Source organism: Pelophylax lessonae, assembly GCF_965119305.1.
Source record: "Pelophylax lessonae genome assembly, chromosome: 12".
NCBI lineage: Eukaryota > Metazoa > Chordata > Amphibia > Anura > Ranidae > Pelophylax > Pelophylax lessonae.
The window spans coordinates 16,515,962-16,541,999 of NC_138779.1; the positions used below are offsets into that span (position 1 = coordinate 16,515,962).

The 26,038-nt window shown below is 44.3% G+C and overlaps 1 protein-coding gene across 9 annotated transcripts in view; it reads left to right on the forward strand.

Annotated features, from left to right (window-relative positions):
* CAMTA1 (calmodulin binding transcription activator 1) overlaps positions 1-26,038 on the forward strand; it is a 2,131,086-nt gene that overhangs the window by 831,746 nt on the left and 1,273,302 nt on the right. For all 9 annotated transcript variants that reach the window (XM_082273273.1, XM_082273274.1, XM_082273270.1 and 6 more), the window contains exon 4: positions 3,925-4,060. In XM_082273273.1, the coding sequence (XP_082129399.1) occupies positions 3,925-4,060 (136 nt within the window). The remainder of the gene's footprint in view (positions 1-3,924; positions 4,061-26,038) is intronic.

Here is a 26,038-nt window from a genome sequence, read left to right on the forward strand (position 1 = left end):
TTGAGTATGGGCAGTTGATTCATGTAGCATTTACTCCCTGGAATCCATCTGCCCTTAGCTCAGGCATGCAGGCAGGAGGGTATGCTTAGCTGTAAAAACCCCTCCTCCCCTCCAGAAGACTCCTGGGATGTATGACATTATTCCAACCTAGGCCAAAAACCAGGAAGTAACTGAGAAATGTAAAAAAGTTTAAAACAAATAAAATAATATACCTTCCTATCTATTTAGTAATGCAACCAACATATCTAAGGGTTGTTAAGCTGAATATATATTACATTTAAATAATTATTATTATTTTTTTGGGGTTTAGATACACTTTAAGGGAGTGTCCTGTACAGTGCAGTCCTGAGCACTGAAGTGCTGTTGCAATGGTTGCAAAGAAGCAAAAATGGAATGCTTTGGCAAAATAAAAAAGAAAAGTAATTTACAAATACTGTACTCAGCCTTTACAGCCTTATATCCTTTCTTTTTAATTAAAAGTGAGAGTTCCTTTATACATATTTTTAAAAGCGCCCCTGTTGGCCACTTGGCCACATTACACTTCTTTTTTTTAGTTCACATTACACTTCCTATGCAATGGCTTTTGGACCGAGCATTTGTCAAACTTCCAGGTAGTTTTGTTTTATTAGTCAATAGGAGCTCTACAAAACTTTGAAAAAACCAAAGAATGTAACTTAAAGTCTCAATTACCTGGACCGGAGCACGCACGCAATTCTGTCAGTTAACAATATTTCCGTCCTCGTGATCACGCACACATTACAACCCCGTTCCTCGTTATCATTTTAGCTAATGTCGCCGGGGAGTTTTCCCCATGAATTATTGCCAGGCTCGCACTTTTTTTGGGTAGGAAAGTTTTTTACGACGACTGCTCCTGTTTGCGGCTGGCGTTGTTGTATTTCTTTCTGTTTTGGTTTTCGGAAAGCCAATTACTGCGCCTTAACAGAGCACTGTAAATTTTTGCAAATGCGGATTCTTGTCTCTGTGGGCTGCGCGCCGTCGTTCCTCGTGTATTTTTTTTTTATATCACTTCAAAATGAAGAGCCGCTGCTTAGCATATGTTTCCATACTTAGCAATCCATTCAGTATATCGCAACAGAGGAATGCCTGCCATGGAGGATAAAAATGTCCCTATTCTTTTTCACTCCCTAAAAGTTACAAATATGTTTTGTAGCTTAATATTTAAATGTACCATTGAATTTACCATGAAAATAGGTTAATTCAACCTTTAAACGTATGACTTATTTTTGAGCTTGGAGTAAAACCATTGCAGTATTAACCCCTTCCCGTCCAGTGACATACCCGGACGTCACTGGACGTTCAGTGGTTATACTAGGATAATATGCAGCTGCAAGCATCACCCCGGTATTGTTTTTTTAGAGCCGGGTTGAGAGTTGGCTCTCTTGTAATAGCAACCGGAGCAGCTTACCAGCCGCTCGATTGCTATTAAAAGCAGTGGGACGGCCCCCCTCCTGCCGACTTCCACAGCTTTCTCAGGTCTCCCAACCCACCAGGGGACCCGAGCGACCAGCACTGCAGGCTCATCCGGACTGCCAAGCAAAATCGAGATCAGCTTTGATCGGCTGTTCTTTATAGTAAACTCAGAAACCATCAGCCCCATTTTTCGAAAATTAAAAGTATTTAGAAACACTGATCTTGGCTTTTTGAATGCTTTTAAGTGCAGAGGAGGGATTGGGGGTCTTATAGACCCCAGATTCCGCCATAAAGAGGACCTGTCACATGTCTATTGCTGTAACAAGTATGTTTACATTCCTTGCAACACCAATAAAAGTGATAAAATAAATAAAGGAACAGTGTAAAGGAAAAAAATAATAATTAATTATTAATAATTAAAAAAAATAAAAATTAAAGTGCCCACCATCCTCCCATGCTTGCACTAAAAGGCCAACATGCACTTTGGTCCTACATGCACGCAAACAGCGATCATCCCACACATTTGAGAATGTCAGATCATAGACAGTAGTTCTAGCACCAGATATCTTCTGTACATCTAAAGTGGTAACCTGTGAAGGCTTTTTAAAAGTTCCCTATGGATGGTAAAATTTAGGTTGTTTGTCGTCGTGGGGCGGGAGTGACATGTTTGGTATCTATTTACTCGGCGTAACTTCATCTTTTATGTTTTACAATAAAATTGGCTTATGTATTGTGGTTTTTTTTTTTGCATTAAAATTAAAAAAGGGTATTTTTCCCGAAATTATTGTGTTTGAAAAACCACTGCGCAAATACCATGTGACATAAAAAATTCTTGATTTATTCTCAATGGCCTCTGCATTAAAAAAATATATAATGTTTGGGGGTTAAAAGTAATTTTCTAGCAAAAAATACTGATTGTTACATGTGAACAAAAAGTGCCACAAAAATACCTGGACTGGAAGTAAATAAAGTGGACCTATCCTCAGATATAATTTTTATTTTAAAGTCTAACTACTCCCTGTGTGGAAGCAGTGGTCCCTTTGCAGAAGTCAGACACACTCCCTGCTGAGTCACAGCGATGGCTCTCCAATCAGCAGTGGTTATAAGCTTTGCTGATTGCAGCACTATAGGTCTGACTTAGCATAGGGTGTGTCAAGCCTTGCATAGAGACCACTGTTTCCACCCAAGGTGCAATGACTCCAAAAGCTATCAGTGCCAGCCTCTTGGCAAAACAAACATATGATGAGACACTATTCCTCCCACTGACACCAATGATGGGGCTCTATTCCTCCCACTGACACCAATGATGGGGCACTATTCCTCCCACTGATACCAATGATGGGACACTATTCCTCCCACTGACACCAATGATGGGGCACTATTCCTCTCACTGATACCAATGATGGGACACTATTCCTCCCACTGACACCAATGATGGGGCACTATTCTTCCCACTGACACCAATGATGGGACACTATTCCTCCCACTGACACCAATGATGGGGCACTATTCCTCCCACTGACACCAATGATGGGGCACTATTCCTCCCACTCATACCAATGATGGGGTACTATTCCTTCCACTGACACCAATGATGGGACACTATTCCTCCCACTGACACCAATGATGGGGCACTATTCCTCCCACTCATACCAATGATGGGGCACTATTCCTTCCACTGACACCAATGATGGGACACTATTCCTCCCACTGACACCAATGATGGGGCACTATTCCTCCCACTCATACCAATGATGGAGCACTATTCCTTCCACTGATACCAATGATGGGACACTATTCCTCCCACTGACACCAATGATGGGGCACTATTCCTCCCACTCATACCAATGATGGGGCACTTTTCCTCCCACTGACACCAATGATGAGACACTATTCCTCCCACTGATACCAATGCTGGGGTATTGTTTACTCCCACAGTTGTTGGAGTTTACACTTTAAAATCCTGAACATGTAAGTGACAAGCATAACAAAAAGTAGGGTCTTGAGAAACCGTTACAGAAAAGCAATATCCTAGATTTCAGCAAGCATCATTTTTCATGTGTTGTTTCCAGGGGCCGGATTTCCTGAGATAGTTTATGACCTGCAAACATTTACTTGTGGATCTTGCAGCTAATGAATTAAATGTGTCAATGATGGGTATAAAAGGAGATCTCGTAAGTAAGAAGGGCTCTTTTGCCGGTGATATATGATGCCGGGGATTTACTGTGTTCGGGAAAAAAATAAAAAATCTAGAACATGGAGAATGGAAAAAAGAGCTTGTGGCTAACATAGCGCTGGAGAGTATTACTGATAATCTAAGTCTGGTAGCTGGAGGGCAGGTGTAGGCGGCCACTTGGGAGGACATCTGAAACCTGCTTTACGTAGGATTGCACTTGTCAAATTTGCCAAATACACTGCAAATGATCTCGAGGGGTCGTTGAAATGAAGACATTAAAATCGTATAACTTTTTTTTTTGTGTGTTTTTCTTGCAGGCCACAGAATGGTTCCATGATCTTGTACAATCGTAAGAAGGTGAAATATCGGAAAGATGGATACTGCTGGAAAAAGCGAAAAGACGGGAAAACAACGCGGGAAGATCACATGAAACTCAAAGTGCAGGGAGTGGAGGTAGGCTGGGTGTTTCCTAATATTTGGTGGAGTTTTGCTACGTTGTGCGGCCGCCGGCCGGATACTATGATGCCGTATGGTGTGGCCATTTGGTGTCCTAGATTCTGGGATTGTTTCAGATAATTGTTCATTTGTAGGATTGTGGATGTTGTTTCTGCATTGCGGATGAAAAATAGATTGTTATATCAAGAGTGGAAGCAGTGTACATATTAGAGGGAATAGCAACTTTTATTATTGAGGCGAAGAGCAATGTACAAAGTATATAATAATCCATATCAGCCAATCGGAATTCCCATCTTCTGTCTCCGGGCCAGCTACAGTAAACCGGAATCAGATTGGTTTGCTCCGTACTTTACACAACACCAATGTTCTTTGATTTGTCGTGTCAGTGTGCGTCTGTACCCTGAAATGGACAGCGGCGTGGTGCTGATGTGGAATCATTCTGAATGCACAGGTGTGTAGGGGGTGGCGGTGGATTCTGTCACCATGGCAACCGCATCCTCTGTGTTCCGCTTTCATGCTTATCTCTATCTCCTTTTAATGCAAGTTGAATGTTCTCTGGGTGTTGTAAATCCACAGATTACATTAGGAGATTTTCTTTGTTTGGTAAAGTGGAACTCTAGTTGGAATTAAAAAAAAAAAAAAAAAGCTATTTTCATGGCTGCCTTCAAAATCGTGACCAGCGAGTAAAAAAAAAGAAAACCTTAAAGTATTACCTTATAAAACAACCCATTTGGTTTAAAAAAGAAATAAAAGGTAAAACATTTTGTGTATAGATATAAAAATTATTTAAAAAAAAACATTATAAATACCTTTTTTCCTCTTTTATATGATCACATTCCCTCTGCTTTCAGCTGCATAAGGATCTTAGAGAGGTGGGAGGAGAAACAACAGAACACTGGTCTTCTCAGTGAATAGCTGGGGGGGGGGGGGGATCAGGAGGACAAGTCTGATCATTGAAGGAGAGCAGGCTGAGTTCTCAGCATGGCTGGAAAACTGACCACATGCCTAGTGTGGTCAGTTTTTAATAGGAAAGCAGAGAAACTAGCAAACAATACAACAAGAACATGAGACTTTTTCATACACATATTAGGAAAATTACATTTTGGGTTGACAAATTCTTTAAGGGACAATTTACACATATGCACGTGGGAACGCACGTGATACACGCGTTAATGCAATACGGTGTTATTTATTTTGAATATACCTTAAAACATGATCTGGGGCATAGCAAGGCACCATTAATCATCCCAGCAAAACATGTTTTGCCCATGCTCGTTTTTTTGGATGGTTTGGTCCATTGGAACGCCTTTGAGTGCAATGGGCTGCCTTAGGGGTCATTTATTCTTGTGGTTGGGCGGCGTTAAAAAGCACATGGTTGAGCTGCATCTTTCAGGGCCTTCAATCACCCCGCAAAGTGCAAAGTCAGCAAATGCATTGCTTTTCTTCAACCTTGAGGCAAAAAATGTTTTCCTTGTCATGTTCGGCAGGCAGACCACCGCTGATTGCAAGTCATTTAGGCAAATGGAGACACAGTTAAAACAGAAGGTAAGGAGACATCACATCACTTCCTCACTGTCTGGGGAACACCTCTGAAAGGTGATCTGAACAGTGATTGCTTTTCAAAGGCAAAGCAAAATAAAGCCTTGCATCTAAACCTAGCCTTAATGCAAGTAGGTTAATACATCACATACCACCAATTAGCGCACATTTATTACCGAAACACACAATGTTAATGGGCCCTATGTAAACCAGTGCTTCCTACCTTTCTTCAGTTGCGACATCAATGCAAAATCTCAAGACACCCCAGTGCCCCCACCTTCACATCAGTCACAATATTCCCAATGCATATGTACCTAAAGAGGGCTATTTAGTGTTAGTGGGTGCTGCAGTGACCCCAGGCTGGGAACCATAGATACTCAATGTGAAGAAACGTCACCAGCACACCAAGGATTTCTCAAACGGGTCCAAAGCTTTTTTTCATGGTTACATGGCACATGCAAAAGCAACGTTTCAGAGCCATGCAGGGCCCCTTCACCAGGCAAGTGACAGCCTTCACATCAGACTCCTCCCTCCACACCAAAAGTCCCCGCTTGATGTCAGAGTTTCCCTGTCACATCAGAACCCTCCAATCAGAGTCCCACAATCATCCTCCCTCCTTTCTATTACAGAGCCCCCCAAAAATCTGTTGGCTTCAGTTGCACAGCAAAGGTTGGGAGGTGCATGAGGTCTGAAGGGGGTGAAGTCCTGAATGCTGGGGATGGTCTCGAATGCTAGCTGCCCCAGATCAGAGTCATGCGTTGCCATGGTGCGAGCGAGCCGTCATCACTATAGAAAAGAGAGGCGCTGTGCGTCTTGGTCCTAGCACATCATTGTTTTATTGTTCTGGTGGCCTGTCTGCCCGCACCATGGCAACTCATGATGCTGATCCAAGGCAAAGTGGGTCCCATGTTTGTGGCTAGACACGTGCACGCTGGCAATTTTTGTTCAGTTTCAGAAGCATTTGTACACTGAAGAAAAACATTTTGTCATATTCGTTATGTTAAACCGATTTGTTTTAGGAAATCATTTTTGGATCTCCGACATTCGTTTCGTATATTCGTTGGTGTGGGTGGAGTGGGTGGATATGAAAAATGTCGCACTCTTCCGGAAGAGTTCCTTCGTAGAACCCTCTAGTGTGCTAGAAGTGTAAATAGAGGTAGTGTATGAAAATGTATGCAGGCCTAGCTGGCAGCCAAGCCTGTCTGTGTTTTGTTTCCTGGGTTAGGCAGAGATCCAAGGAGAGCTGCATGACCCACAGGCAGCATTACTGAGACCCCCTCCCTACTTCTCGAACTTGCTGGAAACTTCCAGAAGAAGGGAGGGGAGGTAAGGTGGGGCTGTCTGGAGTATTCTGAAGGACCTGACTATACCCAACTTGGATTGGCAGGGGCAGGCCCTCTCAAATACTCTGGGTCAGCCCATCTGGGGAGGAGTTGTTTCGGGTGGAAGCTGGAAATAGAGTGCTAGGCTGGTCTTTGAGGGAGCTTCCCAGTCTGGGGGGGGGTGACCTTGGGCCTTGGCTCGGGTGTGGATGGGACCCTCTTAAGACACATGGAGATGTCCTGGCAGTGGAAGAACACTGCCAGGCAAGTCTCCAAGAGGAATAAGGAACAGCCAAGAGGGCTGGTGTGTGCAACACAGTCAGGAGGACTTGGAGGCATGCCTGGTAGGACTGGGATGGAACCCCAGTCTGGGGTGGGTGCAGAGAGAGTCAGCAGGACTGTGGTGGCACGCGCAGTGGAAAGGGGCAGCTGCAGCCAGGAGGGCCTGAAAAGGTGGTAGTGGGAGCAATAGCCACAGATAGGACTAAAGACTTACATTTTTGCTACATCATAGAGGCCCGCGCACTCCCGCCGGCTGGCCAGAGACCCAAACAAAGCCAGATTCGGCTTTAAACGGGTCACTGATGTAGAAGCCTGGAAGTGACGTGACAAAAAAAAAATTACAGTATTCAAAAATGCAGATCTTGACGTTTTTAATACTTCTAAGTGCAGAGGAGGGGTTTGGGGCAGTGGCGTACCTAGAGCATTTGGCACCCGGGGCGGATCCTATATCTGGCACCCCCCCCCCCCCCCCCCCAACTTTAAAATGTAAAAACACCCACAAAAAAATTGTAATGTGTTCAAGAATATTTTTTGCACAGATTTCACAGCCCCCCCATCACAGTGCCCCTTGCAGTCTTCCCTCCGTCTCACTAATCACAGTTCCCCCTTTTGCACTCTCTGCCTCCCCTGCACAGTACTACCTTCAGCATAAATAGATAGCTAATATTATTAGCAATGTGTTTAAGTTTGAGTAAGAGATTGGAGACTTGCTAAAGGAGATATTCAGAGACTGCAGACATGATACAGGAGATGGTCAGAGACTGAAGACATGATACAAGAGATGGTCAGAGACTGAGGACATGATACAGTAGATGGTCAGAGACTGAGGACATGATACAGTAGATGGTCAGAGACTGCAGACATGATACAGTAGATGGTCAGAGACTCAGGACATGATACAGTAGATGGTCAGAGACTGCAGACATGATACAAGAGATGGTCAGAGACTGCAGACATGATACAGTAGATGGTCAGAGACTGCAGACATGATACAGTAGATGGTCAGAGACTGCGGACATGATACAAGAGATGGTCAGAGACTGCAGACATGATACAGTAGATGGTCAGAGACTGCAGACATGATACAGTAGATGGTCAGAGACTGAGGACATGATACAGTAGATGGTCAGAGACTGCAGACATGATACAGTAGATGGTCAGAGACTCAGGACATGATACAGTAGATGGTCAGAGACTGCAGACATGATACAAGAGATGGTCAGAGACTGCAGACATGATACAGTAGATGGTCAGAGACTGCAGACATGATACAGTAGATGGTCAGAGACTGCGGACATGATACAAGAGATGGTCAGAGACTGCAGACATGATACAGTAGATGGTCAGAGACTGCAGACATGATACAGTAGATGGTCAGAGACTGAGGACATGATACAGTAGATGGTCAGAGACTGCAGACATGATACAGTAGATGGTCAGAGACTCAGGACATGATACAGTAGATGGTCAGAGACTGCAGACATGATACAAGAGATGGTCAGAGACTGCAGACATGATACAGTAGATGGTCAGAGACTGCAGACATGATACAGTAGATGGTCAGAGACTGCGGACATGATACAAGAGATGGTCAGAGACTGCAGACATGATACAGTAGATGGTCAGAGACTGCAGACATGATACAGTAGATGGTCAGAGACTGCAGACATGATACAGGAGATGCTCAGAGACTGCAGACATAATACAACAGATGGTCAGAGACTGCAGACATGATACAGGAGATAGTCAGAGACTGAGGACATGATACAGTAGATGGTCAGAGACTGAGGACATGATACAAGAGATGGTCAGAGACTGCGGACATGATACAGGAGATGGTCAGAGACTGCAGACAGGATACAGTAGATGGTCAGAGACTGCAGACAGGATACAGTAGATGGTCAGAGACTGCAGACATGATACAGTAGATGGTCAGAGACTGCAGACATGATACAGGAGATGGTCAGAGACTGCAGACATGATACAACAGATGGTCAGAGACTGCAGACATGATACAGGAGATAGTCAGAGACTGAGGACATGATACAGTAGATGGTCAGAGACTGCAGACATGATACAACAGATGGTCAGAGACTGAGAACATGATACAACAGATGGTCAGAGACTGAGAACATGATACAGGAGATGCTCAGAGACTGCAGACATGATACAAGAGATGGTCAGAGACTGCAGACATGATACAGTAGATGGTCAGAGACTGCAGACATGATACAGTAGATGGTCAGAGACTGCGGACATGATACAAGAGATGGTCAGAGACTGCAGACATGATACAGTAGATGGTCAGAGACTGCAGACATGATACAGTAGATGGTCAGAGACTGCAGACATGATACAGGAGATGCTCAGAGACTGCAGACATAATACAACAGATGGTCAGAGACTGCAGACATGATACAGGAGATAGTCAGAGACTGAGGACATGATACAGTAGATGGTCAGAGACTGAGGACATGATACAAGAGATGGTCAGAGACTGCGGACATGATACAGGAGATGGTCAGAGACTGCAGACAGGATACAGTAGATGGTCAGAGACTGCAGACAGGATACAGTAGATGGTCAGAGACTGCAGACATGATACAGTAGATGGTCAGAGACTGCAGACATGATACAGGAGATGGTCAGAGACTGCAGACATGATACAACAGATGGTCAGAGACTGCAGACATGATACAGGAGATAGTCAGAGACTGAGGACATGATACAGTAGATGGTCAGAGACTGCAGACATGATACAACAGATGGTCAGAGACTGAGAACATGATACAACAGATGGTCAGAGACTGAGAACATGATACAGGAGATGCTCAGAGACTGCAGACATGATAGAAGATAGAAGAGCACTAGGGGGGCCGGAGAGCACAGACGAAGCAGAGAGCACTGGAGGAGCTGAAGGGCACGGTGGGGGGGGGGGGGGGCTGGAGAGAATTAAGAGGGGGTTTGGAAAGCATTGTAGGGGGGTTGGAAGGTGCAGGGGGTGGAGAGCACTGGGGGGGTACAGGGAGTACTTGGGGGGCCAGCAGGGTAAAATCAGGGGGTGGAGAGCACTGGGGGGGGGCAGGGAGCACTTGGGGGGTGGGCAGGGAAAACCAGGGGGGTGGAGAGCACTGGGGGGGACAGGGAGCACTTGGGGGGTGAGAGAAAGCACTGTGGGGAGCTGAAGAGCATGGGGGGGGGGGGCTAAAGAACAGGGGGGGGGTCTAGTGCACTGAGGGGGGCTAAGAGCACCGAGGGGGGGAGATTAGGAGCACTGGAGGGGGGCCAGCAAAAGAAGTTGTATAGGAGGGGGATGGGGCAGTTGCATATAGATGAATTGATCTTTCCCTATTCTTCCTGCAGGAGGGAGAGGGGAATCAGTTATTCAGCAGGCAGCTGCAGGAAGAATAGAGAAAGATGAACTCCTCTATATGCAGCAGCCCCATCCCCCTCCTATCCAGCACACACACCTGGGCAATGGGCACTCACCTTCTTCCCGCCGAGGCTCCGCCCCCTTCTTCCCGCCAAGGCCCCGCCTCCTTATTCCCGCCGCGGCTCCGCCCCCGTATTCCCGCCGAGGCTCCGCCCCCGTATTCCCGCCGCGACTCCGCAGCCCCCCCCCGCCCCCCGCTAGCAGCACGGACTGAAGGAGCTGCCACTGCAGCTGCCTTCACACTGCGGGATCTGTCTGAACACACCGGGCAGGACACCGGCTGACACCCCCCAGAGCGTGGCACCCGGGGCGGCCCGCCCCCCCGCCCCCCCCATTGGTACGCCACTGGTTTGGGGTCTTTTAAACCCCAGATCTCTCCATAAAGATTACCTCTCATTGCCTATTACTGTGACAGGGGATGTTGACATTACTTGTGACAGCAATAAAAGTGATCCGAATTTTTTTTTTTTAAAGGAACAGTGTAAAGATAAAAAAATGAAATAAATAAGAAAAAACAAATTAAAAGCGCCCGACCCCTCTGTGCTCGCAGGCCAAAGAAAATGCAAACGTAAGTTACGCCTGCAAATGTAAACAGTGTTCAAATCACACATGTCAGGTATCACTGTGATCATTACAGCGAGAGCAATAATTCTAGTGCAAGACCTGCTCTGTATCTCTAAACTGGTAACAGTTACATTTTAAAGTGTTGCCTATGCACATTTTTAAGTACCGTAGTTTGTTGCCATTCCACAAGTGTGCAAAATTTTAAAGCATGGCTTGTTAGGTATCTATTTACTCGGCATAACATCATCTTTCACATTATATTAAAAAATTAGGATAATATTACTGTTTCGGATTTTTAAAAAAATTTTATTAAAGTTTTTTTTTTCCCCAAAAATTGCGTTTGATAGACCATTGCGCAAATACAGTGTGATATAAAATATTGCAATGACTACCATTTTATTCTTTAGGGTCTCTGCTAAAAAAAAAAAATATATATATATATATATATTTATATATATATATATATTTATAGAATGTTTAAGGGTTCTAAATAATTTTCTAGCAAAAAATACTGATTTTAACTTGTAACCAACAAATGTCAGAAAAAGGCCTCGTCTTGAATTGGTTAATAAAATTCTCGGCTTCTGTATAAACAGGCCAGGAGTATACTTTGTACTCTACCCGAACTTGCAAGCAGCATAATTTACGTGACTTTTTTTTTTTTTTTCTTGTGCTAAAGCTGAAGCCTTAAAATTGTGTGGCGTGCCCTGCTGAGTTGCGGCAGAGCGCGTTACACAGGTAACTTTACTTTGATTTACTGTCTGTGCCTCATATAAAAATGATGAGTGGCATGCTGGCTTGGGAGATACAACAAAAAAGGGATAATACAGATGCTAGCGTGCATTAAGTGTTCTTCAAAAAAAATAAAAAATAAAAATTAAAGAATAAATAAAAAGGTACGACTTAAATTTATAAAATTACACTTCATTGTTTTATAATCTGCCGTTCAAAGTGGGCTTCCTGCTGCGGAGATACCTTTCAATAAAGCTGAAGAACGCAGTCCTTCAAGAACACAGCCTGAGGACACGGCCCATCTCCTGCCAGTATGTTTTATTAATAGGCGCGACTAAAGCGAGTGTAGGTATTAAAGAACACCTGTCCTGTCGTAATGCACAGAGCGCGGTGCAGGAGGAGGACATGAGAGGAAGGAGCTGTGCTTGGATCTTCAAACAAAGAAAGTTTTAATAATCCTGGGCCGTACCTAGACGAGCCGAACTGAGAATGGATATAGACTTGTGAGCTGAAGTTACATACAAATCTGGACTTCTGGAAAAGTCAAGCTTGGACTCCCCATGGACAGCCTCCATTGAGGCCAGTGAGGATCCCCGATATATTAAGCCCCTGTTCACACCAGTGCGGATTTGAAATCGCGCTACCTCAGTGCAATTTCCAAGCCACAGATCAGTGCGATTTGGACTTCTGATTTCATTGTGGTTTGCAAGTTCATTTGGCCCCTTTCACACGGGCGCCTCTGCTTGCTCAGCGGGGGAACCCTCCACTGATCGCCGCTGAGCGGGTGGATGACATGTCCGTCTCAGCTCACTGTGCAGACACAGTCCTGCTCTTCTCTATGGGGGAATCAGGTGAAAACAGACCGCCTGTTTGTTTTCACCCAAACATATCCAATCCGATTCACCAGATGGATGGGAAATAGGACCACCAGGGGCAGACTGGCAACTTTCAACCCAGGGGGCAAGTACAAACCAGAGGCTCATGGTGCAGTGACTCGGCCCCTCTCCCACTCTCCCTCTTCCTGTCCTCCTTCTGACCCCCATTCCAGGCTGAAGCCCTGCTCCAGGTACTCTCTACTCACCGAATGAATACGGGTTCCCAACCTGGCCTACTGGGGGCGGTTGAGGGAGCTGGGACAGGCCCAGGGGGCAATTGCCCCCCAGCCACCTGGCCCAGTCCTCCCCTGAGGACCACCATCTGAATAGGCAGGTGTTAGCAGACATGTCATTGCTGACATCCGCCACTCCATAGGGGTGAATGGAGGGTCCGATCAGGTCCGCCTGAAAAACTGACAGGTGGACCGTATGAAAGGGGCCTTTACTGAAGTCTATACAAGTCGCAATGAAATCCCAAAAAGTAGTGCAGGAACCTTTTTCAGAGTCGCTGCGACTTGAGTCACAACGATTTGAACAGTTTCATTACCGGCAATGGGGGGCGACTTGTCATGCAGTTCTGAACTGTCAAATCGCATGACAAATCGCACTGGTGTGAACCAGGGCTAAAGCACAAAAGAGTGAATAGTCATGGAAAAGTTAAGATTCGCTAATAACTTCAACTGTCTACATATCGCTCACATTGCTTTCCTTTCATTATATTCTCAGTGTAATCTGGCCAGGTTTCTTTAAAGTCTCGCTGAACTTTGAGTTTAAATCAACCAATTATTTTTTATGTCCTACAGTTAGAAAACAGCCAATGTAGTAAAGCCTGTCCCCTGCCAACATGCTGTAGAGAGATACCCAGCAGAGAGAATGAGCTTTGCTGATTGTAGAACTCTAGCTGCAACTCAGCATGAATTGTTTCGGACCTTTGCAGTGAGGCCACTGCTTCCAAACAGAGAACAAGGGTCCTTCTCTGCAGCATGCTGTCAAATGATATGCTGTTATAATCAGGCTGTGGCTGCTTTTTGAAAAAAAAAATGAATTGTAAAACTTTGCGCACCTTTTGTTTTGATGCATCTGAAATATATTTAGCTGCAGAGTTGGGCTTTTGCTCTCTGTGTGGAAGCAGGGATCTCTCTGCAGAAGTCAGACACGTCCCCTGCTAAGTCAGGCTACAGTTTTCCAATCAGCAAACATCAAGCTTTTTGGTGAATGGAGAGCTCAAGCTCTGACTGAGAAGTATGCTCCCATACAGAGGGTAAGGATCCTTCTCTGCAGCTTGCTGGCAGGGGACTGGCTTTTCTAATTAGGCTGTGGCTGTTTCCCCATAATTATTTGTAAGACGTACATATTTTGTTTTGATGCATCTTAAACATATTTAGCTGTAAAATCTGACCATCGCTCTCTATGTGAAAGCAGTGATCTCTCTGCAGACGTGTCCCCTGCTGAGTCAGACTATTTGTTTCCCAATCTGCAATCCTCACGCTATTTGGTGATTGGAGAGCTCCATCTCTGACTGAGAAGAGAACATGTGAGACCTCTACAGGGAGACCACTTCTCCCATACAGAGAGCGAGGCCTCTGTCTCTACAGCATGCTGGCAGGTAGGGCCATCTTAAGAGCATTAACCACTTGCCGACCGCCGCAAGTACATATACTGCGGCGGTCAGCCCCGGCCAGGCAAAGTGACGTACCGGTACGTCACTAGCCTGTCACTGGCATGTGAGCCAATAGCGGGCGGGCGCGCGCCCGCTGAGGCGCACACCCGCCGCGGCTCGTTCCCTAACAAGTCAGTGCGTGTGACCGGCGGACCCGATGTCCGCCGGTCACTCGCGATCGTTCGCCGGGAAGGGAGAAAGGCAGGCGGCTAATGTAAACAAGCCGCCTGTCATTCTCCCCTGTGTAAAAATGGAGATCAGACAGTTCTACTATGTAGGACCGTTGATCTCTGTTTTTACACTAGTAGCCATGTCCCATCACAGTTAGAAACACGCCCCTAGGACACACTTAACCCCTCCCTCTCCAATACAGTTAACCCCTTCCCTGCCAGTGTCATTTTTACAGTAACAGTGCATATGTATAGCACTGATTAATGTCACTGGTAACCCCAAAAGTGTCAAAAATGTCAGTCAAGGGTCCGATCTGTCCGCCGCAATGTCGCAGTCCCACAAAAAAAATCGCAGATCGCCGCCATTACTTGTTAAAAAAAAAAAACTCCAAAAATGACATAAATCTTTCCCTTTGTTAGTAAACGCGATAACTTTTGCGCAAACCAATCAAAATACGCTTTTTGCGATTTTTTTTTTACCAAACATATGTAGCATAAAACAAATTGGCTGAAAATGTTAAAAAATTTAGATTTTTACTTTTTTTTTTTTTTGGGGGGAATTTCATATAAAAAAATGTGAAAAATATTGTTATTTTTGCAAAATTGTTGCTCTTTTTTTGTTTATAGCGCATGATCAAAAAATCACACAGGTGATCAAATACCACCAAAAGAAAGCTCTGTTTGTGGGAAAAAAAGGACGTCAAATTTGTTTAGGTACAGCGTTGCACGACCGCGCAATTGTCCGTTAAAGTCACGCAGTAAAAAATCACAAAAAACCCCCTGGTCAGGAAGGGGGTAAAATCTTCTGGGGCTTAAGTGGTTAAAGAGCCCCGGGCAATGCAGCGCACTGGGGCCCAGCCTACACAATCACCCACGAGAATAAAAATGCAAATTATCGATAAGGCTATATTACAGCAGTGCCAGGCTAATGACAGGTTAAAAGTTCAGCGGCTGGGTCTGTGGAACACACACGGGCAGGAGTCAGACTCGACTGTCCTTTGTGTGCCTGCCTGTTCCCGTGGAGGCGGACAGGCATTCTTGCAATTGTGGGCTCCCCCTCCACAACCCAAGTGGCCTGGGAGCAGCGCAGGGCCGACAGGCACTTGCCACCTGCTAAATTTGGTGGCAGGATGCACACAGGAATTGGGACTAATGCTTGGCTGGGTTGCTAGGCAGGTAGGGCTCCCCGCGCAAGTAGGGCCCCCGGACAACTGCCCAGCGTGCCCATTCAGTAAGATGGCCCTGCTGGCAGGGGCAGGCTTTTCAACTCAGGCAGTGGCTGCTTCTAAAAAAAGTTTGTAAGACTTTGCAGATATTTTGTTTTGATGCATCTGAAACACATTTAACTGCAGAGTCGGACCCTCGCTCTCTGTGTGGAAGCAGCGACCTCTCTGCAGATGTCAGAAACACCCCCTGCAGATTGGAGAGCTCCAGCTCTGGCTGAGAAGTGGGAATATGAGACCTCTAAAGGGAGACCATTGCTTCTACACAGGGAGCAATGCCTTGGTCTCTACAGCATGCTGGCAATTGACGGGCTTTTCTACTCAGGGTGTGGCAGTTCGAAAAATACTGCCTGTGACTGATTTATGCGAAAAATCGGTATGCAAGATTTCACATTTACCCGATTAGAAAGAGATGGACATGAAAATGTGCTTTACTACAAAAATAATACAACAAGAACATATAAAATAGCTCTATACATCCCTTTAAGGCAGTTTTATGCATGAGGCCCCAAATGTTGACACTTGTAACTGCTATGTGAGATTGTAGATTTTCGGAGTATATACGGGTGTAAATATTTAATATCGCCAGTGGATAATGTAGCCCAGAGAAGGTTGCTGCCTTAGAAAAAAAAAAAAACTTTAAGAAACAGATTAGAAAAGCGCGCGGGAAGGGGGTGGGGGAGAGGGAAGAGACATACGTTGTTACTAAAAATAGAAAAATACGGTTTCGATTTACAATGCGGCCAATAGCTGACTCTGCTTTGTTTTGTGGCTGGAAATACGCATTATCAAAGAGGACCGGGGCGGCTTCTTAGTAATTTACAACAACTCCAGTCTCCAAATCCTTATAAAAAATTCAGTGCGGGATGAGGAGATGTAATCTACGTATGATAATTGTAACAAAAAAAATAGAGAGAGAGCATTGTTCTGCATGGACCTTTAAAATGAAACCATTATTATTCATCCCAAGAATGGTGGCGCAAGGTTTCACTTTCCTCCATGCTCGCTCTGACCCCCTCGGCCCCTCTCTAATGATATGCAGGTATGCAGGGATGGTTCATTGGGATTAATCCTTAATTTGCCTGTGAATTTAAATAAGTGCAAACTGCAGGTTTAATTATTTTAGAGCTTGCATTTCCATGCATGCGCTTCCCCTTTTCTCGCCCAATGTCTTCCATTGTATAGAATTAATTTCTACTTTGTTTTTTGTTTTGTTTTGTTGTTTCTTACAAAAGCTGGTGATGTCTGAGATGGTGAAAACACAAGAACGAACGGGTGGTGGATTCAGATATTCTAAGGCTCCGTTCAGACCTAGGCGTTCCGGATTACTGGCGCGTTATTTTTTGGGTGACAGGTGCCCCACGATTTTGTTTGCGCGATTTTGCCGTGATTTGTCGGGCAACAATCGCCCGACAACATATTCACATTGGTCCAAGCTGGACAATGTAATGATGTAAAACTTGGCATACCTGCAGTTCAGCTTTAAATCAAAAGAAAGATACACTGAAGATTCCCTGAACAGCCATTTAGCATTGCTCACAATCTGCCACATAAAACCATCTCTTTCCAGGCTTCATAGTAAGCAGCCAGCAGATGCCCTCACCCCTGCTGACCCGGCGCCATCCTGTACGGCATGTATTATGATCAGTGCTGCTTTTCATAAGTGTGATCATTCCTCCTTCTAACCTCATTCCAACATGGCAGGCTCTTAGTTCCCGTCATCCTCGTGAAACGGCCTCACCATTAGCCTACAATTATTGGATCTGATGATGCCATTTTCGGAAGTCACATTGGGGCACCAGTCTGGTTGGCTGTCATTTGCAGACTAACAGATTGAAGTTCGGTAACATAAGGAGGGAGCTGGGATGGCAGGCGAGGGGGGTTGGGGGGGGGGGGGGTTGTCCGGGATTTATTTGCAGCAAGCTCTGATTTGTATTCAGACAGGCTGTGAAAAATGAGAATGATATGGGAGACAATTAAAGGCAGTGCAGAGAAATCTGCAAGCTTGCAGGAATTTGCAGACCTGGCAAGTTAGACTGGCATTTATCATGAGGCCAGGGTCAGGAGAAGCGGCCTTTGGGGTTAGAGGGGGCATGGTCAAGTAAAAGGAAAAGCAACAACATTGTCCTGTGTGGGAGATATGGCGTTTAACTCTTGTCGGGTTTGTTCAAAGACAGGCGAGGAAAGGGGTAAACAAAGGCGCTAAAATCTGTTTAATTTGCCGTATTATGGACAGCTCTCACATGTGCTTCTGGGAGGGACTTCAGCCATATGTCACATGACTCTGTTTTTTTAACAGAATGCCATGCAGATATTAAAGCACCTTTTTATTTAATATCACTTATTTAAAAATAAATTATTTTATGCATTTTGTATTAAATTAAATATACATATTACATATAAAAAAAATAATACAATTAAATATGAAAAATATTAAAGGTACTTTTTTAATGAAAGCATTAAAGGTATTAGCTTCTTGCAGTCTACCACTGTACAGCAGAGCTCAGACTGAGGGAAGGAGAAACGGCACAAGGTGCCAATCAGTTGTGTTGCAGTTCAAGAGACTTGCTGAAAGGAGGAGCGAGCAAAGTGACAGTGAGATGAGCTGATCAGTCTGCAGTTTTTCCTTTCACTGTGCAGTTACTTGTTCAGAGAGGGAGAACATCACTTTCATTCACTTGATTTCAGTTCTTTCAATCATGGCGGGGGGGAGGAGGAGCCAGGACAGGCATAATATAAGCGTGTAGTGGTGCCCTACACATGAGAAACAGAAAAGTAGTCTCTGACTCTTTTCCAAAACAGGGCCTGCACTGAACTGCATGGTATCTGGTGAACGTCAAAATGCATGCAGTAGCAGATGCATGGGGGTGCAATTAACAATTAATGTCCCTGCCATGTGTCTGCTAAAGGGCAGCGTGTTTCTGTGCATGTTGAGAAAGTGCACGATTTTGTGCGTGTTCCCGACATACACAAGCTGCTGCTCCAGGTGGACTATCCTTCACCCCCTTTTTGTGTTCAGGTGCCCCCACCCCAGTTTGTCTTACTGCATTCTGTGTCAAGTCTAAAGATCCGGACGGCTGCACTCCGAAAAACGTCCAACTATATTTACACTTTTTAAAAAATGCAGATACAGCACTATGACACCATGAGGACAGAACGGTAATCTCAGCTCATAATCATGACTATCTATCCACTAGTGTGAAACGCGTTGACTTACCTTTCTGTCCTCATGGTGTCAAAGTGCTACATTTGCTTGTTTTTAAACGTTTAAAAAAGTGGGATGTTTTTCGGAGTGCAGCCATCTGGATCTTTGAACTCTACATTTAAGGTTTGAACCTAGCCTAAAGAAGAACTCCTGGCAGCTTATTACAGGGCCGCACCACACCATCTCTTCCCAACATATGCGCTGCTTGCTGTCTGCTCTCCTACAGATCAGTGTGAGGATTGCTTATAACTGGGGTCTCCGAACTTTTGTAAACAAAAGGCCAGTTTACTGTCTTTCAGACTTTAGGGGGGGGGGGCGGACATCATTGGTATCAGTGGGAGGAATAGTGCCCCTATCATTGGTATCAACAGGAGGAATAGTCCCCCATAATTGGTGTCAGTGGGAGGAATAGTCCCCCATAATTGGTGTCAGTGGGAGGAATAGTGCCCCATCATTGGTGTCAGTGGGAGGAATAGTGCCCCATCATTGGTATAAGCTGCAGGAATAGTGTCCCATCATTGGTATAAGCTGCAGGAATAGTGTCCCATCATTGGTATTAGTGGAAGGAATAGTGTCCCATCATTGGTATTAGTGGAAGGAATAGTGCCTCATCATTGGTGTCAGTGGGAGGAATAGTGCCCATCATTGGTATTAGTGGAAGGAATAGTGTCCCATCATTGGTATTAGTGGAAGGAATAGTGTCCCATAATTGGTATTAGTGGAAGGAATAGTGCCCCATCATTGGTGTCAGTAGGAGGAATAGTGCTCCATATTGGTATTAGTGGGAGGAATAGTGCTCCATATTGGTATTAGTGGGAGGAATAGTGCTTCATCATTGGTGTCAGTGGGAGGAATAGTGCCCCATAATTGGTGTCAGTGGGAGGAATAGTGCCCCATATTGGTATTAGTGGGAGGAATAGTGCTCCATCATTGGTGTCAGTGGGATGAATAGTGCCCCATCATTGGTATCAGTGAGAGCAATAGTGCCCCATCATTGGTGTCAGTGGGAGGAATAGTGCCCCATCATTGGTGTCAGTGGGAGGAATAGGGCCCCATCATTGGTGTCAGTGGGAGGAATAATGCCTCATCATTGGTGTCAGTGGGAGGAATAGTGTCCCATCATTGGTGTCAGTGGGAGGAATAATGCCTCATCATTGGTGTCAGTGGGAGGAATAGTGTCCCATCATTGGTGTCAGTGGAAGGAATAGTGCCCCATCATTGGTGTCAGTGGGAGGAATAGTGCCCCATCATTGGTGTCAGTGGGAGGAATAGTGCCCCACCATTTGTGTCAGTGGGGGGAATAGTGCCCCATCATTGGTGTCAGTGGGAGGAATAATGCCTCATCATTGGTGTCAGTGGGAGGAATAATGCCCCATTATTGATGTTAGTGGGTGGAAGGGTGCTTATGACTGGTATCAGTGGGAGGAATATTCCTCTGTTGGTTTCAGTGGCAATAATTCTGTCTCCTTGGGTGGTGTCAGTAGGAGGAATAGTGCTCCAAGGGCAGGAAAAGGCAAGCAAAGGGCCACATCCGGCCCCCAGGCCACAGTATGGAGACTGCTGGTTTATAAGAATTTTTTTTGTATTTTATTTACTATTTGTCCTTGTTTTACGTCTTATTTTCCTACAATCGCACATCCGCTAGACACAAGCATCCAGAAACAAATGGAGATTTCAGGATGTAAGAGGCAAAAGGAAAAAATCAACTCAAATTAACTCTTAGATTTGCTCAAATGTACATATGTAGCGAGCGGGTCGATAGGAAGGGTTGGATCTATAGTCCTTATGGATCGGCGCCTCTGCACGGTTACGGTTGGTCAGCAGGCTCAATTAATTTGCTAAAATGCTGTTAGTTTCCCGAGGAAAGAGACAAAACACAAACAAGTAGTTATCTCGGGTAATTATTTTTACTAGCGATGAAAGGATCAAATTGCTGTTTGTGGATATTGCGCGTTTAACAATCGACTTTTGTCAGCGCTTCATACAAGCCTGTAATTACGGAGATTTTGAGAGTTGCAGCTGGACCCCCCCCCCCCCCCCCCCGGGGGAAGGGACTCCAGAGAGTGCCCAATTTTTGTCTGATTCTGAGAAGAAAATAGGCCGGCATTACTTTAAATGATCTTGAGCTGATTATCGGACAAACGTTCTCAGTACATTCGATAAATAGATGAACATTGTGCAAAAGTATTCTTAACTGTTGACATTTAATTTTGGAATTAATTTAATCTTCTGAACGAAAACTACTTTCACTTTAAGAAATTCCTTTGCTCAAGAAAAATTTTCCATACTGCACCTTGCAATTTTCTCATCACTACAGATGAAAACAAACAATAATTTAAGGCCTCGAAACCATTCAAAAATGTATTAACTCAGATCAGACCCATCCACAGCCTCTCCTTGTGACCCATTTCAGAAGGTACAATGTACAGCCTGATCACTGGGGGAGGGTAGACTGAGGAAATGCTTCCTTCTGACTGCAGCAGACTGATGATATCATCTCAGCCTAGGCAAAGTCAGTGACCTAAAGTGTTTTGTATTGATAGCTTTTTTTTAAAAATGATGTTGTTGCTGTATAATGGGACATATAGGGAATGTATAATTTGAGCTACAGACTGCATTGGACTGATTAAACGGTTCTTGATAGATAGTAGGTGGTTTGGCAGGTGACTGGTGGTGTTGGTATGGGCTGCTACCTTACTGGTATGAAAGAGATTTTGCTTCTGGTGAGAAAGCAACTCTTGATGAAGAATGCAATTGTTTATTTAAAATAAAACATGCACAGATTAAATCAACGCGTTTCGAGGGAATTGCCTCCCCGTTTTTCAGGGCTGTTCCTGATATCTAGAATATGGCAACTCTTGATGAAGAATGCAATCGTTTATTAAAAATAAAACATATACAAACCAAGCCAATGGTGGATTTGCCTCCCCCTTCTTTAGGGCTGTTCCTAATATCAAGAATAAGGCAACTCTTGATGAAGAATTCAATTGTTTATTGAAAGACAACAAGCACAGATTGAGCCAACACGTTTAGAGAGAATTGCCTTCCCCTTCTTCAGGGCTGTTCCTGATATTCAGATCAAGGCAACTCTTGATGAACAATGCAATTGACTATTAAAAGTAAAACGTATACAAACCAAGCCAACGGTGGAATTGCTTCTTTAGGGCTGTTCATGTGCGCTAATAGAGATGAGTGCACTCTGTGGTGGTACCTACGTTTCTTATGATAGCCGATGACGGCTTGTATGATGCAGAAGCACCATCATAAGAAACGTAGGTACCATGGCGCAGTCCACCCATCTCCATTAGCGTGTACCAACGGCCCTGAAGAAGGGGGAGGCAATTCTACTAAAATGCGTTGGCTCAGTTTGTATGTTTTACTTTCAATAAGCTATTGCATTCTTTATCAAGAGTTGCCATATTCTGGATATCAGGAATGTAGTCCTCCAGACTTGTAAAGTTCCACTTTAGGAGCCTTTTCACACTGGTGTGCTTAAGATACTCGCCGACTGTCCTATAGCAGTTTTACTGCTACAAGATGGCAGCTGTGCACCGTCTCATTGTAAATATACGTGATCCCGCACTTGTGGGTAAGGTGTGTGAATGCGTGCCGCCAGTGGCTCGCTCTTGCTGTGATACCCGCTGGGGATCCAGACCAGGAACATATACCCCCTGTTATAGTGTTCTCGCCGGGACAGACTTATACCATGGCGCTATGCATGTAGTCACTCCCTGGGTGGAGTAAGATTTTACACAGCCTTTATGTGATCAAACATATTATATTTCCTTATTATCTTGTTGGTATAATCACTAATTTCCTTTTTGTATAAACAATTCTTGCGCTCACTCTCTAAAACTCCTGAAGAAGCGGACTTCTCCGCAAAACACGCTGAGAAGATTTGGATATGTTATGTGATAGGTTTTAAGTAGGCTTTTGCCATCACTATACTGTTGCCCAGTAAATAGAAAGAAATTAAGCACCTTTTTGTGGCACAATCTTTATTTATATGTATTTTTAAAATGTAATAAATACTACTTTTTGTACATCTATCTATGTGTATGTATGTAAGTCCTTATACAGTACCATTAAAGTCAATGATAGCCTCTAAACACAGTTTCGGTATAAGTTATAACACTAGTGAAACCAAATTAAAAATCATTTGACTAGAAACAGAATCTACACACATTTATACACTATATTACCAAAAGTATTGGGACGCCTGCCTTTACACGCACATGAACTTTAATGGCATCCCAGTCTTAGTCCATAGGGTTCAATATTGAGTTGGCCCACCCTTTGCAGCTATAACAGCTTCAACTCTTCTGGGAAGGCAGTTGAGATTTGATGTATTTTCACAGTGTTCCTTTAATTTTTTTGAGCAGCGTGTGTTTATATATATATATATACAAACACAAATCCAAAAAATTGGGACACTGTACAAATTGTGAGTAAAAAAGGAATGGACTAATTTACAAATCTAATAAACTTATATTTTATTCACAATGTAAAATAGATAACATATCAAATGTTGCAAGTGAGACATTTTGAAATATCATGCCAAATATTGGCTAATTTTGGATTTCATGAGAGCTACACATTCCAAAAAAGTTGGGACAGGTAGCAATAAGAGGCCAGAAAAGTTAAATGTACATATAAGGAACAGCTGGAGGACCAATTTGCAACTTATTAGGTCAATTGGCAACATGATTGGGTATAAAAAGAGCCTCTCGGAGTGGCAGTGTCTCTCAGAATTCAAGATGGGCAGAGGATCACCAATTCCCCCAATGCTGCGGCGAAAAATAGTGGAGCAATATCAGAAAGGAGTTTCTCAGAGAAAAATTTGAAAGAGTTTGAAGTTATCATCATCTACAGTGCATAATATCATCCAAAGATTCAGAGAATCCGGAACAATCTCTGTGCGTAAGGGTCAAGGCCGGAAAACCATACTGGATGGCGGTGATCTTCGGGTCCTTAGACGGCACTGCATCACATACAGGAATGCTACTGTAATGGAAATCACAACATGGGCTCAGGAATACTTCCAGAAAACATTGTCGGTGAACACAATCCACCGTGCCATTCGCTGTTGCCGTAGACCAAAAAAGAAGCCATATCTAAACATGATCCTGAAGCGCAGGCGTTTTCTCTGGGCCAAGGCTTGTTTAAAATGGACTGTGGCAAAGTGGAAAACTGTTCTGTGGTCAGACTAATCAAAATTTGAAGTTCTTTGTGGAAAACTGGGACACCATGTCATCCGGACTAAAGAGGACAAGGATGACCCAAGTTGTTCTCAGCGCTCAGTTCAGAAGCCTGCATCTCTGATGGTATGGGGTTGCATGAGTGCGTGTGGCATGGGCAGCTTACACATCTGGAAAGGCACCATCAATGCTGAAAGGTATATCCAAGTTCTAGAACAACATATGCTCCATCCAGACGTCGTCTCTTTCAGGGAAGACCTTGCATTTTCCAACATGACAATGCCAGACCACATACTGCATCAATTACAACATCATGGCTGTGAAGAAGAAGGATCCAGGTACTGAAATGGCCAGCCTGCAGTCCAGACCTTTCACCCATAGAAACCATTTGGCGCATCATAAAGAGGAAGACGCGACAAAGAAGACCTAAGACAGTTGAGCAACTAAAAACCTGTATTAGACAAGAATGGGACAACATTCCTATTCCTAAACTTCAGCAACTTGTCTCCTCAGTCCCCAGACGTTTGCAGACTGTTATAAAAAGAAGAGGGGATGCCACACAGTGGTAAACATGGCCTTGTCCCAACTTTTTTGAGATGTGTTGATGCCATGAAATTTAAAATCAACTTTTTTTTCCCTTAAAATGATACATTTTCTCAGCTTAAACATTTGATATGTTATCTATGTTGTACTCTGAATAAAATATTGAAATTTAAAACTTCCACATCATTGCATTCTGTTTTTCCCCCCATTTTGTACAGTGTCCCAACTTTTTTGGAATTGGGTTTGTATATATATATATATATATATATATATATATATATATATATATATATATATACACACACACAGTATATATACACTATATTGTCAAAAGTATTGGGACCCCTGCCTTTACACGCACAAAAACTTTAATGGCATCCCATTTTAGTCCATAGGGTTCAATATGGAGTTGGCCTACTCTTTGCAGCTGTAACGGCTTCAGCTGTCCACAAGGTTTAGGAGTGTGTCTATGGGAATATTTGACCATTCTTCCAGAAGCGCATTTGTGAGGTCAGGCACTGATGTTGGACAGGAAGGCCTAGCTCACAGTCTCCGCTCTAATTCATCCCAAAGGTGTTCTATCAGGTTGAGGCCAGTCAAGTTCCTCCACCCCAAATTTGCTCATCCATGTCTTTATGGACTTTGCTTTAGGTGCTGGTTTAGGGGTGGGGTAGTTTTTCAGGGGTTGGGCTTGGTCCTTTAGTTCCAGTGAAGGGAACTCTTAAGATGTCAGTTTACCAGGACCGATTCAACTCTTCTGAGAAGGCTGTCCACAAAGTTCTTTCAGAAGCGCATTTGAGAGGTCAGGCACTGATGTTGGACGAGAAGGCCTGGCTCACAGTCTCCGCTCTAATTCATCCCAAAGGTGTTCTATTGGGTTGAGGTCAGGACTCTGTGCAGGCCAATCAAGTTCCTCCACCCCAAACTCGCTCATCCATGTCTTTATGGGCGTTGCTTTGTGCACTGGTGCGCAGTCATGTTGGAACAGGAAGGGGCCATCCCCAAACTCCTCCCACAAAGTTGGGAGCATGAAAATGTCCAAAATGTCTTGGTATGCTGACGCCTTAAGAGTTCCCTTCACTGGATCTAAGGGGCCAATCCCAACCCCTGAAAAACACCCCACACCCTAATCCCCCCTCCACCAAAGGATTTGGACCAGTGCAAAAAGCAAGGTCCAAAAAGACATGGGTGAGCGAGTTTGAGGTGGAAGAACTTGACTGGCCTGCACA